This window comes from Eschscholzia californica, unplaced genomic scaffold, assembly GCF_041429995.1.
Source record: "Eschscholzia californica isolate CP2 unplaced genomic scaffold, dmEscCali1.0.p SCAF_3, whole genome shotgun sequence".
Taxonomy (NCBI): domain Eukaryota; kingdom Viridiplantae; phylum Streptophyta; class Magnoliopsida; order Ranunculales; family Papaveraceae; genus Eschscholzia; species Eschscholzia californica.
Window position 1 is genome coordinate 27,993,076 of NW_028238420.1, and position 13,585 is coordinate 28,006,660.

The 13,585-nt window shown below is 35.1% G+C and overlaps 1 protein-coding gene across 1 annotated transcript; it reads right to left on the reverse strand.

The window, feature by feature from the left end:
- Nucleotides 1–6,098: 6,098 nt before the first annotated feature.
- LOC147549329 (putative glycosyltransferase At5g03795) lies at nt 6,099–8,178 on the reverse strand. The gene is made up of 4 exons (XM_086669779.1): nt 7,880–8,178; nt 7,608–7,780; nt 6,965–7,310; nt 6,099–6,836 (listed from the first exon to the last, which is right to left on the reverse strand). Exons 1-4 carry the CDS (start codon nt 8,075–8,077, stop codon nt 6,174–6,176), a joined length of 1,380 nt encoding a protein of 459 aa, XP_086525905.1. The 5' UTR covers nt 8,078–8,178; the 3' UTR covers nt 6,099–6,173.
- Nucleotides 8,179–13,585: the final 5,407 nt, after the last annotated feature.

Genomic DNA, 13,585 nt, shown 5'->3' on the forward strand with positions numbered 1-13,585 from the left:
ACGTGTTTGAAAAACTTTAGAATATGAACCTCTGTGTAGTGGTATCTGAAGTTAACCTTGTTATCAACCAGAGAGAATGGTGGGTCGACACCGTAGAAACTCGTCATATTTGTGGTGACAAAAACCTCTGTTCTTCCTACAAGGAACTTGCCGAAAGGAGACCATGTTCATGGTAAACGCCTCAACCACTCAAGTCAAAGGAAAGGGGAAGATCGTGCTGTAATTCACTTTGGGAAAGAAAGTGACTTTGAATGATGTACTTTATGCTCTAAACATGCAAAAGATTCTGGTTTCTTGATCTCTTCTAAGCAAGAATGGGTTCAAACTAGTCTTTAAGTCAAATAACTTCATCCTGTCAAAAAATGGGATGTATGTTGGGAAGGGATACTTATGTAGGGGTTATTTAAATTAAATGTCACCTCTGTAACGTCGAACCAACTATTATTGTTATTAATAAAACTAATAATTTTGTTTATATTGTTGAGTCTTCCAATATTTGGCACGAAACACTATGACATGTGAACAATAAGTGATTAAAGAAATTAATGAACTTGGAGTTAATTCTGAAATTCGAAATTGACTCAAGACAAACATGTCAAACATGTGTAGAGTCAAAAATTACTAAGAAGTCGTTCAAATCAATAGAATGAGCCACAAAACCTCTAGACTTAATTCACAATGATCTCTGTGACTTAAAGATGGTTAAACTAGAGGTGGTAAAAAGTAATTCATCACCCTTATCGATGAATCCACTCGATCTTGTTATGTTTCCTTACTAAGGAGTAAGGATAAAGCGATAAAAGAGTTTAGCTATATAAGACCGAAGTAGAAACTCCACTGAATAAAAAGAAAATGTCTTTGAGAAACGATCGAGGGAGAGAGTATGAATCTCCCTTCGCCGAGATATGAGCCAAGAATGACATAGTTCATCAAACGAAGACTCCTTATACACCTCGACAAAATGGTGTGGCAGAGCGGAAAGACATAACGTTAAAAGAAATGATGAACGCTCTATTAATTAATTTTGGTTTACCTCAGAACTTGTGGGGGGAGGCGATATTATCGGCTAGCTAATCACTTATTAAATAAGTTACCCCATAGAAAAACTGGTAAAATCCATATGAACTATGGAAATGAAGGATGTCATCCTTTAAATACACAGAACTGTGGGGTGCCTAGTAAAGGTATTGGTTCCTCCTCCTAAACGAGTCAAGATAGGACCTAAGACTGTGGATTGTGTATATATAGGACCCGGAATAAGTAAGAGCGCCTATAGATTACCAGTACAGAAGTCTGAAATTGAAGATATACACGTAAATATCGTTCTAGAATTGAGACATGCTAAGTTCTTTGAACACATCTTTCATTTCAAACAATACTCAGAAGTATCATCTGAAAGTAGAAAACGGTAACAGATTAGAAACAGGAAAATCCAGTAAAATCTAAAGAAGATGATATGAAAACTGAGGAAACAACACTTGAACCTCGAAGAGGCAAAAGGATAAAGATAGCTAAGACTTTTGGTCATGATTTTTTAACCTATATGGTAGAAAATGAACCTCAGACTTTCACCGAAGCAATGGCTACTCCAGAAGCTCCATTCTGGAAAGTAGTTGTCAATAGTGAAATAGAATCCATTATGCAAAATCACACATGGGAACTAGTAGACCTCACCGGGTTGTAAGCCTCTAGGCTGCAAATGGATTTTTAAAAGGAAATTGAAATTAGATACACTTAAAGACAAGTATAAAGCGAGACTTGTTGCAAAGGGATTCAGACAAAAAGGAGGGTTATATTATTTCGACACATATTTTCCAATTAGTCGAATCACCTCAATAAGAGTGTTAGTGGCTATAGCATCCTTATATAATATGGAAATTCCCTGATGGATGTGAAAACCGCTTTCTTAAACAAACAACTCGAAGAAGAAATTTACATGAACAAACCACAAGTGTTCATAGCTCTGGGTCAAGTTAAGAAAATGTATAGATTAGTGAAATCACTATATGGGCTAAAGAAAGCTCCAAAGCAGTGGCACTTAAAGTTTGGTAACACATTATTATCTAACGGATTCAAGGTCAATGAATGTGATAAATGTGTCTATACAAAAATCACTGTTAAATGATGTGGTATTCTATGTTTGTATGTGGATGACATGTTAATTATGGGAAATAACTTAGATACCATCAATACAACTAAAAAGATATTTACGAAAACTTTTGACATGAAAGATTAAGGGAAAGCATGGGTCATTTTTGGAATTAAGGTTTTCAAAACAGTTGAAGGGGTAAGTTTATCTAAAACAAACTACGTTGAGAAAATCTTAGAAAAATTCAGCAAAGATGACCTAAAAGTGGGAAATACTCCGATAAATTAAAGTATTCACTTAATGAAGAATGCAGGTAAAGGAGTAAGACATATAGCGTTCTCCCTGATTATCGGAAGTCTGATATATCTACTGAATTCTACTCGACCAGGCATAGCCAACTCAGTTAGTAAGATAAGTAGATTTACGGTAACCAGAATAACACACATTGGAATGCCATAACGAGAGTGTTACGGTATCTAACGACGATGAAGGAGTACAAATCCATTATACCACATATCCCGCAGTCTTAGAGGGATATGCAACCAAATTGGATATATGATACCGATGACACTAAGTTAGCCAGTGGATATGTGTTTACACTGGGAGGGGCTCCCATATCATGGAAATCTTCAAAGCAAACGTGCATTGCGTGATCGACAATGGATTCAGAATTCATTGCTCTAGATAAAACAAGGGAAGAGGCAGAATGGTTGCGACAATTCCTTGAAGATATTCTAATATGGACAAAGCCGGTGCCTCCAATCAATATTCACTGTGATAACCAAGCAGCAATTGCACAGGCATATAACAAGATGTATAACGGTAAGTCTCGACACATTCGTCGAAGACATAATACCGTTAAGCAACTTCTATCTGAAGGGTCGTAACTATAAATTATATCAGATCCAAAGATAACCTAGCGGATCTATTTACAAAAAGGTTAGCTAGAGAGTTAGTATTTCCATCATCAAAGGGAATGGCGCTAACGCCTAAAGTAAATGAGTAAAGGTATGGTGAAACCCTACCTAGATGATTGGCGATCCCATGATCTAGGTTCAAAGGGAAACTGAAGCTATATCCTGACTCGATAGTAACATTGTAAGAGTTCTCTATCTCTGACCCATTCGTAGGATGAATGCAGTGGTGCTTGGACTTAGAGGTGAAGCATAAAAGCTTTTACATAAATCTGAAAACTTCGAACTTGATTCTAATGTGAGGTATAGCAAGATAACTTATTACGAATAACATATACGTGTGTGAACTGGTGTTGGTTTTATGGAAAGGTCGTCATGGCCGATTTCTCTAAAGCATACATGAAATCGGGATTGTTGAGGGTCGAAATGAAGATAACCGAGAACCTAAGTAAGGGATTAGCTATGTGATAGCTATTTTGGTTTACAATTCCTTGGACTCAGTTCAAGACGAAAAGTTCACTTCCATCCTTGTAAACTATGTATTTACTCACTAGGAAAGGTTCTAAGTCGAAAGACTACCTTCTTCCGATGCAACGAAGTTTCGCATATGAGCTCTGCAAGTATCAGTCTGTCAGTATAGTATATCTGCACATATCATAGTAAACCTCGAATTTTCATTCATGTGGGGAATTGTTGGAATCAGAGCCGATTTTGGCTCGAGCCTAGTTGTCAAAACTCAGAAAAGGAATGTGCCACTGTGTTCGCCTTGTCGAGCTTTTGAATTTAGAGCAAAAAATCACTCAAATCTGATTCTGGATGACTGAGAAATTCAAGTTCAAAGTTTGGACGAAAATTAGTTAAGTTGGGGATTAAAACGTCAAAAGGGACAAGTTTGATTAATTAAGGACCATTTGAGCGAAGAAAGCACGTCCACATCTAGACGGCTCGCGTTCACTCCGCATGATTTGAACAAAATTCGACGATCGCGCGATTAGGAACCTCGGGCTAGTTACAGGCACAATCTAGAAATGTTGGATCGACAGGGTCCAACAACCTGCATCACCTCCATGTCGGGCTAGCTTCGAGATTTCGTTAAGATCTCAATCTAACAGACATTTCTTTGCTGCATTAGGCTGAATTCGGGATATAGCTACCACCATCTAACAATCGTCCTTCCTTCCATTTGTTTTAGCTAGATCTAACGGCTCCAAACCCAGCCGGTAAAACTAATTTAAAAACAACCTGATTTCTAAGAATTGTGTCCGAAAAACTAATGGATTTGTCCCAAAAAATCAAGAGGTGTGTCCCAAATGAAAGTGCCTATTCGATTCCTATTTAAACAACCCAAATTCATCTCATTTTTCATTCAATTCATTTTCTTCTGCTATTCTCTTCTAAAATCAGTATTCTGGTGTGTCTGAAATACAATTCTGACTTTAAAAATATGCTAGTATGTCTGGAATTCTTAAGAGAAAGAAATTTTAAGTGAAGTTATAACATTAAAGCATCTAGAAGATCCATCCGCATCAGTCTGAGAGCTCACATTATTTACAAAGGTTCGCCCGCTTTCAGAATATAAAAGTATCATCATAAATTCTGAAAGAATAGTCGTTGTATCTCGAAGGCATACACCCTAATTGTTGGTACTGTTATATATGTAGGTGTAAAATGTCTTAAGGAAGAAAAATTTATTCTCGCCTCGACTCCAAAAATTATTCTTCTTATTTTTGTCCATCTCGGTTAATCCGAAAGAAGGAATTACTGATAAGTCAGTATTCAATTATCGTTTATCTCTCTATAAATTAGAGAACGGAAACTCTGTCTTAATCAAGACAAGACAGAAAAAGATCGATTTATCCACTTCTAACTAGAGAAACAACATGTCATTGTTGTACTATAGCAATAATATTTCCCCCTTTAAATGCTTGTGATTCTTGTAATGTGTTGTAAGAAAGTTTCATCTTCTCTTAACTGATCATGCAGAAACAACGGATGAAACTTAAATATCGTGTTTACTTACAAAATTCATGGCATCTAGAGAGACATTGTTTTCTTATTGTTTATAGATTGTACCTACTTTTCCTTTGATTTCTGAATCTAGATTTCGGTTAGAGTTTGATTTCGAGATCTGGTGCCCTAGTTACAAGTAATATTTCTCAAAACCTAAAATACGAGTACATAAAAAGAGAGTAGATTCTTCGGCAGATTTCACCAGATTCTATGGCCATGAAACAAGGAAAACAATTTCCTGGTCATTGGAAGTAACTAGAGAAGATTTTTCTTCGTGGATCTAGGGTTTGAAACCCTAGATCCACTCCATATTTTCTGACTGGTGAGAGAAAAGAGGATAGAGAAAACAAAGGAAGAAGAAGAAATAAAAAATGTGGGATGATTAACGTCGTCGGCCAACAACCTTTTACTGGAGTAGAAGGAAGATGGGCATTACCCCAGTAGATCACATTGCCTTTAACCATTCATGGGATTGCCTTTAGCTATATTGCTTTTAACAACTTTGAGCATTGTCTATAAAATTTCCCAACGTTTATTCTCAGGAAACATATTTTGTTTCCCAAAATATCGACTTTTTGGAAATGTCATCATACTAGTAATTAAATTATTGTAATATAACAAAAGTGAACAAATATTTTTAGGATACATGTGAAAAAAGTAACACCCAAACAAAATGGGACAGAGAAAGTAGCGAATAAAAGTAATACAAAGTGCTAGTAAAATCCTTATGTCGTGTTTTTTTTTTTTTTTGGAAATTGACTACGATCAACGATAGTCATTACATTTGGCATTGATACATCAAAGATGTGATAAGCTCGATAACCGCTCATTCAAACTCTTACAAGACCTAAAGCCCAACTACATTATTTATACCCTAATAATCCCAATTCAAATAACCAAAGATTCCACCTTATCTGGGATTCAAACATGAGACCTCCGGGACTTTCTGGAGTTTATGTCGTGTTATTGATCAAAGAAAAGTGTACAAGATCATGACCTCCACTTGTAAAAAAAAAAAAATCATGACATCCAATCATTTACAGTCTACCAAAACTTGTCTTCAATTAATTAAATCAAAACCCTTATTCATGCATTTCCCTTCGATCTCAATAACTAATTTCTAAGATTTTCTGAGTATATGGAAGAATTCTAAAAATGAATCAATCATGAATATGGATATTCAGCCTTCTCAGCCAAATTGAATGGAGAGTCATATGAAATACATCAAATCTCTTAGGAGTACCATGTACCAAGAAATGTCTTTGCACTTCCTTCACATTCTTATGCATTTCAAAATATTTATCTTCTGGTATCGCCGTTAAAATTTTCTTCAGATTTGGAATTTCCTCAACTGATATCTGAATAGAAAACGAGTTCCAATTAAGAACATCACTATATGGTGGAACAAAATTATCGGAAATTAGAACTGGAACGCACTCTGCGTACATAGCCTCCGGAATTCTCGGGCTGGCTACTTCATACCCACTTGGACAAAGACAAAATTTGCTCTTGGTCATCATGTCATGGTAAGATAATTCTACTGGGAGCTTGTTATAAACTTGTATATCTTCATCTTTGTTTAGCCAATGCTCAAATATGACCGACCGAATATATCCATGTACACCCCCTGCGAAGAATGCCAGTACAGTACGGCCAGAAGGCGGTAGACCTCCAACGAAGCCGGCAAGATCACCTGTCTCGAGGTTAAATTCAACCAAGGATGCATCCTTGGAAGGATCGAACCCTTCAGAACGATTTGCATTGCATAAAACCCTAATAGAGTTGTTATATAGATTTGGGACACTAAATGATACCACAGGTGCCTGCAATAAATATAGAAAATACCTCAATTGACAGTGGTTGAGTTATACAAATTTCAGTATCCTTATAAATTTTCGATATCCATTTATAACAAAAATATTCTATAGTAAACTTGTAGGGGAGAACTTACCCAATCATGACAAGAAAGCATGGCATGGTCAGCCCCAAGACTTCTGTTCCAGTAAGGATATTTTTGTGCAATGATAGTAACATAGTCTAGAGCAGCTTGTTCCATACCGAAGAAATCTTTGGGCTCATGATATAAGTATGCAACCATCTGGGAAACACTGAAGGGAAGGAAATAAACATGAGCTTCTTCAGGATCATGAGTTCTGAACTTAGTTTCTATCTCCATTTGATGAATAAACATTCCTTCTGATGCATATGTACTTTTATAAGGACCGGTGTGAAACAATGGTGGATCGCCTTCTCTGTAAACAAAGATCTTGAATATTTTCTCCATTTCCAAGTAACTCCTACAAACATTCATGTAAATCTTATGATGATGGTCTTTTTTTCTTCTCATTATCTGCAACTAATTCGTCTAACATCACGAGTCACACAACAAAAACAACTTTTGAAATCTGACTTCAGTCAATTCAAACATCGAATCAGATTTCATAAATGACTTAGAAAAACAAGCCCTAGCTACCTTAAACCAGATAAGTTTGGATTTTCACAAACATATATTTGTTTAGCACACTATATATGAACTAGCTGTATGATTATCAATCATATATATATATATATATAAATGGAGACGTAACGCGTACCGGTGGAACAGATCAGCATTACGATAAATATCGCCTTTTGGGACATAAATGTCTAAAGTTTGATTATGATTTTCATAATTTAATGGTGCAGCATCTCTTATAGAAGATCTAGCTCTTGCAAGACCTGCTTCTAGCTTTTCTAATTTGCTAAATTTCTTCACTTTTGCTTCTACCTACAAATTGTGTACATAAATCATATAAATTTGAGTGTCAAAATATATATATAGGTGATAAGTTGATTATCAAAAGATTGGTAAATGCATAGTATTTACTTGTGACTTCGGTGGTTTTGTAAGTTTTGCTGACAAAGTAGAATGGTTACTGGAGAAGTCTGAAGAAACTGATGAGAAAGGATAAGATACCGATGAGTTCTTCCGACTGAAGTGAATAGAAGCAATCAAGGATAAAATAAACAGACTTATTGAGATACTAATAATCAGTAAAGAAGAAGAAGAAGAAGAGTTCTTCATTTCTCTCTCTCCTGTGGTCTTGAGATTGGACCTTGGAAGAAAAGTAGTAGACAACAAGTGACTTGGCAACTGTGAAACTGGGGCATAGGAAATGTTCCCTTTTTTATGCTTAACTGTTTAACAACAAGATCTTTAGCTGATGCTGTAGGAATTGATTTTAATTCTCCATTTGCAAAATGAGACCAACTTTTGATTAGGTTGCAGATTTGTCCTCCAAATTTGTCCAGTAGATTTTTTGAACTATATATGAAATTTGACCATTCGGTTACTGGATTTTTAAGTCTATTTTTTCTCTTCAATTTCTTTTGGACCCCAGACACGTACATCATCGGTAGTCGATATCGTATTTCCGGAGCCTTCCGAAGGTGTAAAAAGATAACATTGCACTTCGTTCTGTTATCTACGTAGGACAGACGATGTACAGGAGATTACATAGAGATATATTTCAAATATTTTTGTTTTTCTTGTTATTTATTATCTCTTGTTAGTGTTTTGATTTATTATTAACCAAAAGGAGAAGAGAGAAAGAGGAACAACAATGATGCTATGCCCCGTGTTTATCCCGCCCAAACTGGCTTTTTGACATGGCACGCCAGACAAACATAGCATCTCACGTGGGATAGAAGGCAAAAGTGTTGGAATTTTTGGACAATATTAATAAAATTACTATTATACTAATTATAAGTTAAAAGTAAATAATTGTGACTATTGACAATAATAGTTTGAATTCAAAGTTGAAAGAGTTTTGTAAATAATTGTGACTATTCACATTAATAGTTGAATTCAAGTTTAATAACTAATAATTATCTTTTGGAGAAGATACAACTTTTCATTACAGATGTCTTTTGATTTCTATAAATAAGTGTTTATCAAATCTGATTTAGTAATCAACATATATCAAAGTGTAGAGCATTTGAGATAGAAGAAACTATTATATTAGTTTTTGTGTCAACAAATATCTTTGCCATATCTTAATGTTCTTATGCTCCTATCGTGAAATCTTCATTAATTACTTGATGCAATTTCACAAAGGCTTGTCATATCTTGGGAAGCAATTTGCCTAGTAACCTTCAAGTAATCTCGATGAGAGGGGGCAAATATTGCTTTAAGGAAAGTGTACCTAGTACACGTTTCAAGCCTCTAATCTCCATCCCTCTTATTTGTTTGTTCAAAGACAATTTCTCTAACAAAAAGTACGAGGGATTTCAGCATTTTCAGAAATGGTCCCTAAAAATTAATTTTTAATCATCAAAAAGGGCTTCCCAATCAGCTAAGAAGAAAACACGGTTTGTTGTGAGGAAGGGGATCTTTACTCATTTTCGCCATTTTGCATGCAAAGACCCTTTTTGTGATTGAAAGAAATTTGAGGGACCAATTTTGAAATCCCTTATAACTTCAAAGTTGTGAAGATCATATAAAAAGTCCGAATGAATCTAACTGTACGAAGAATCTTTGACAAGGTTCTTGACACGATGAGTCACACGGGTAAAAGAACGGTCTAGATCAAAGTCAGACTTTGAAAAATTTGGAATTTCTTTTGTCTTTTAGTGAAAATGACTCATTATGTCAAGGATCTTGTCAAGGATTTTGTACATGTAGCACTCCCGGATCAAAGGTCCGAATGAATAACCCCCTCTTCTCTTCGATTTTTTTCTCTCACTTAATATCATTATAAATTTAATAAGCGCCAAAACACTCACATATTTAGCTCGATTCATCTCAAATTAAGTGAAATTGACTCCTGCTTATTTTGATTTCAAAGCAATGTGAAGTAATTGAAATGGAAGCTTAACAAAACGTATCCCAAGTTAAAAGGGGCAAGACTTCTCGAGCTATGTTCTAAATGTGGTTCATGCCTACCTAGGGTGGTACTAATCTTATATTAAATTTGAGTTTGAATTGCTTTGAAGTTGAGTTGAAATTGACCATTGAAAACATTATACAATTGGGGAAAATATTAATTTTGCTTAAAATAAACTACACTACAAACTAACATTTTACTTATTTTTAAGTTTTTACTGAAAACTTTGTACATTTATTGTCTGCATGTTTGCAACATTTCAAGCATTACAAATTTTATAATATACTAAACCAAAATAACAACCGAAAATGACCGAAGTTTGACGGAGCAAAGAAAAAGAACTCTCAAATTACATGTATAATAGTGAAGAAAGGCAGATTGGAGATTTAGGGATTTTGATTATAGATGGAACATGTGTGGTTCAGGACAATCTTAGAGAGAGATTTACCCAAGAGTTGCAGAGCTAGAAGTCTTAAAAAAAAATCAAAATTTGATCTTTGGAGAGAATAGAGATGATGGGAGGGGTTTTAGGAAGTTAGAGAATGAGGGAAAGGAGACATATAAAAATGTGGAGTAGTTAGGGTACCCTTTACCTACTTAATTTAGAAATATGAGATGAAAGATGTTTTCACTTTTTAAATGCCAAGTTACTACGTGACAAAAAACCTAGCTCATTTGTTACCTAGGTTGTTTTTCAAATTTGTATAACTAAAAAAGCTTTATTATGAAAAAGAAACAAATTATTTGCCTCTTTTGTCACCATCAATTAACATTCACCACTATCCCAACCAATTCACCACCTTTAACTACAACCATTCCACCAGTTCCGCACTACAACCACTGTTCCACCTCCGCCACCACTCCACCACCGTCACCACAACTCTACGACCTCAGTTGCAACTCCACCACCGAAGAAGAAGAAGACCCTAAAATTTTAACTAAGAGAGAAAATGAGTTTTAAAGAGTAAAAATATTTTGAGAATATAAGAAGAAATAGAAAATGACCAGATGATTAATTAATGTTTAACACATGAATGATAAATAGATACTTTATAATAATTTTAACACTTTTAAGGATTCCAAAAACTAACTTGTCAATTTTGCTTATCATGCAAATTTTATAATTCAAACACTTATTTCTATTCTTTTAAATATGAAAACATTTGTTCTTTAAATAATGATTCTTCAAATTGCAAAATATATACGTTTAAATCACGAAAAAAAACAATATATATATGGGTTATTTTCCAAATGGCCCCCAACTTTGTGACCAGTTTCCTGCCTGGCCCCTTAGATTAGCGAAAATACCCATATGACCCCCTTTTTCCGTTATCTTTAACTTTCCGTTACTCTCTCTCCTCCATCTCATTTTCTCTCTCTTCCACATCATTTGACCACGCCACATCATCATCTTCTTCGACAGTGGTCGCCGGCCGGTCAAATTTCTGGCTGGCGACCTTAAATTTTTTTTTATTCTCTCTCTTTAAAAAATGAATTTTTTTTTAAACTCTCTCTCTCTCTAAAGATCTAGAGAGAGTTTAAAAAAAAATATTCATTTTTTAGAGAGAGAGAGAGAGAATAAAAAAAAATTTGAGGGTCGCCGACGGGAAATTTGTCCGGCCGGCAACCACTGTCGAAGAAGATGATGATGTGGCGTGGTCAAATGATGGGGTAGAGAGAGAAAATGAGATGGAGGAGAGAGAGAGTAACGGAAAGTTAAAGATAACGGAAAAAGGGAGCTATATGGGTATTTTTGCTAATCTAGGGGTCCAGGCAGGAAGCTGGTCACAAAGTTGGGGGCCATTTGGGAAATAACCGTATATATATATCAATGAAGTCTCCTGAAGATGAAGATTAAGTTAAGTAGACGAATACAGTAAATTGACTATTAAATGATTCACACTAATGAAGATCGTTAGTGTTTAGCCCCACAATTAGGTGGAGTAGCATCTCCAATGGGGCACTCTAACAAACACTCTAGAATTCCTAGTTGTCAAGTGTCAATGAAGATTCTCTTTCCTCAGTGTCAATATAGAGACACTCTAAGTTTTTTTCGTCTGTAATGGAGATCTCCAGAATACGTCTACTTATACACATGCCATTGTCTTGTTAGGCTATAGGCCCGGTCTTGTTAGTGTTTAAGTAGGCGGTTATCGAGCTTATCACATCTATGATGTATCAAATGCCAAATATCACGACATACGTAGATCGTAGTCGTCTTCCAAAAAAAAATAAAATACACATGCCACTCTTAAATTCAATAGAGAAAAAAGTAGTTAGAAAACAAGAGTTTCTATTTGTTAAATTATTAAGTGACACTTCGAGAGTCTCAAGGAGACACTCTACTAGACACTTCGGATTTATAGATTTTGTTAAAAAGATCTTCTCCAATGAGACACTCTACTAGACACTCTATGATGATATGGAACATTTATTAATGAGACTTTTAAGGGAGACACTCTAAATTTAGTGTCTCCTTCAGACTCTCTAGGTGTCACTTAATAATTTTAACTAATAGAAACCCTTGTTTTTTAGCTACTTCTTTTCTATTAAATTAAAGAGTGATATGTGTATTGAGTAGAGGTATTTTAGCGATCTCCATTAGAGACAAAAAAAAAGTTTAAAGTGTCTATAATTGAAATTTAGAAAAGAACAATTTCATTGTCACTTGACAACTAGGACTTTGAGTATTTGTTAGTGTCCCATTGGAGATGCTCTAAGTAAAATATGATCCAAGGATGGATTGGGATGGAGGTGTACTTGGAAAACACACTTATAATAATGAGAACCTTTAGCCCTTCCAGGTCTAACCTCGGAACAAGAAACACGATAACTTACCGTACAAGATACGCACTAAAAATGTTTCCTAATCTCAATTTCCCTAACAAGTCTTTTCTTCCTAATTTATGGAAGAAAAAGTTGGGGTTTAATATTATTTTTTTCTCTAAGCCTTGTTTAGTGTACCCTTTTTTTTTATTGTCACAATTGTTTAATACACCTGGTGTGTAAATATAGTAGTTGAACTTGATTCAATTTGTTCTATAAATCACTTTCACGTAAACTTATCATACACGTGTAATTTTAGGCCGCGAATTGGGGAATAAAGAAAAATCTTTAGGGAATAAATTCTCTGGAAAATTCATGTTTCTTTCTAAAACCTCGAATGAATATTTTCCTATGGAGAACATTAGTTAAGGAAAATTCATCCATCTCATCTCCTCCACAACTTCTAGTCATTGTTTTACCGTCTTGAAGGGTGTGTTTGGGAATAGGTTTTGAGTTTGCCACTTTTTTCTCCGCAAATTTTTTTTGTTTCCCCAAAATGCCCACCTATTTAAAATTACAAACTCCATTTATGTTATATTTAAAAACTAAATTTAAACAAAAAGGCTTGTAGAACCAAAACTAACAAGTTCTTAGTTTTTATTAGTAAATTATAGAGTGAGGCGGAGCGATATGTGGGTTCCACCGGTACCACCACACATTTTTGAATTTGTCGTCAGTTACTGCCTTTTAGGTCGGTTATTTGTTGGTTTCTGCCAATTGTTAGTAGATCTGAGCGGTTTTTTTTGGTATCTTCCCAAAACAACCATTCTTTTAGGAGTATTTTGTCGAGATCTAGTCTCTTTCATTCACGATTAATTTAGGCCTTCAATTGAGTCATCACACAGTCAATTTCTGCAACAGTTCGCTGCCTTACCAGCGTT

Coding starts and splice junctions, on each gene's coding strand:
- LOC147549329 (XM_086669779.1), bottom strand. CDS start 8,077: ATGAAGAACTCTTCTTCTTCTTCTTCTTTACTGATTATTAGTATCTCA. Junction 7,311..7,607: donor AATGCTGATCTGTTCCACCG/GTACGCGTTACG, acceptor GAATGTTTGTAG/GAGTTACTTGGAAATGGAGA. Junction 6,837..6,964: donor TGCTTTCTTGTCATGATTGG/GTAAGTTCTCCC, acceptor TATTTATTGCAG/GCACCTGTGGTATCATTTAG.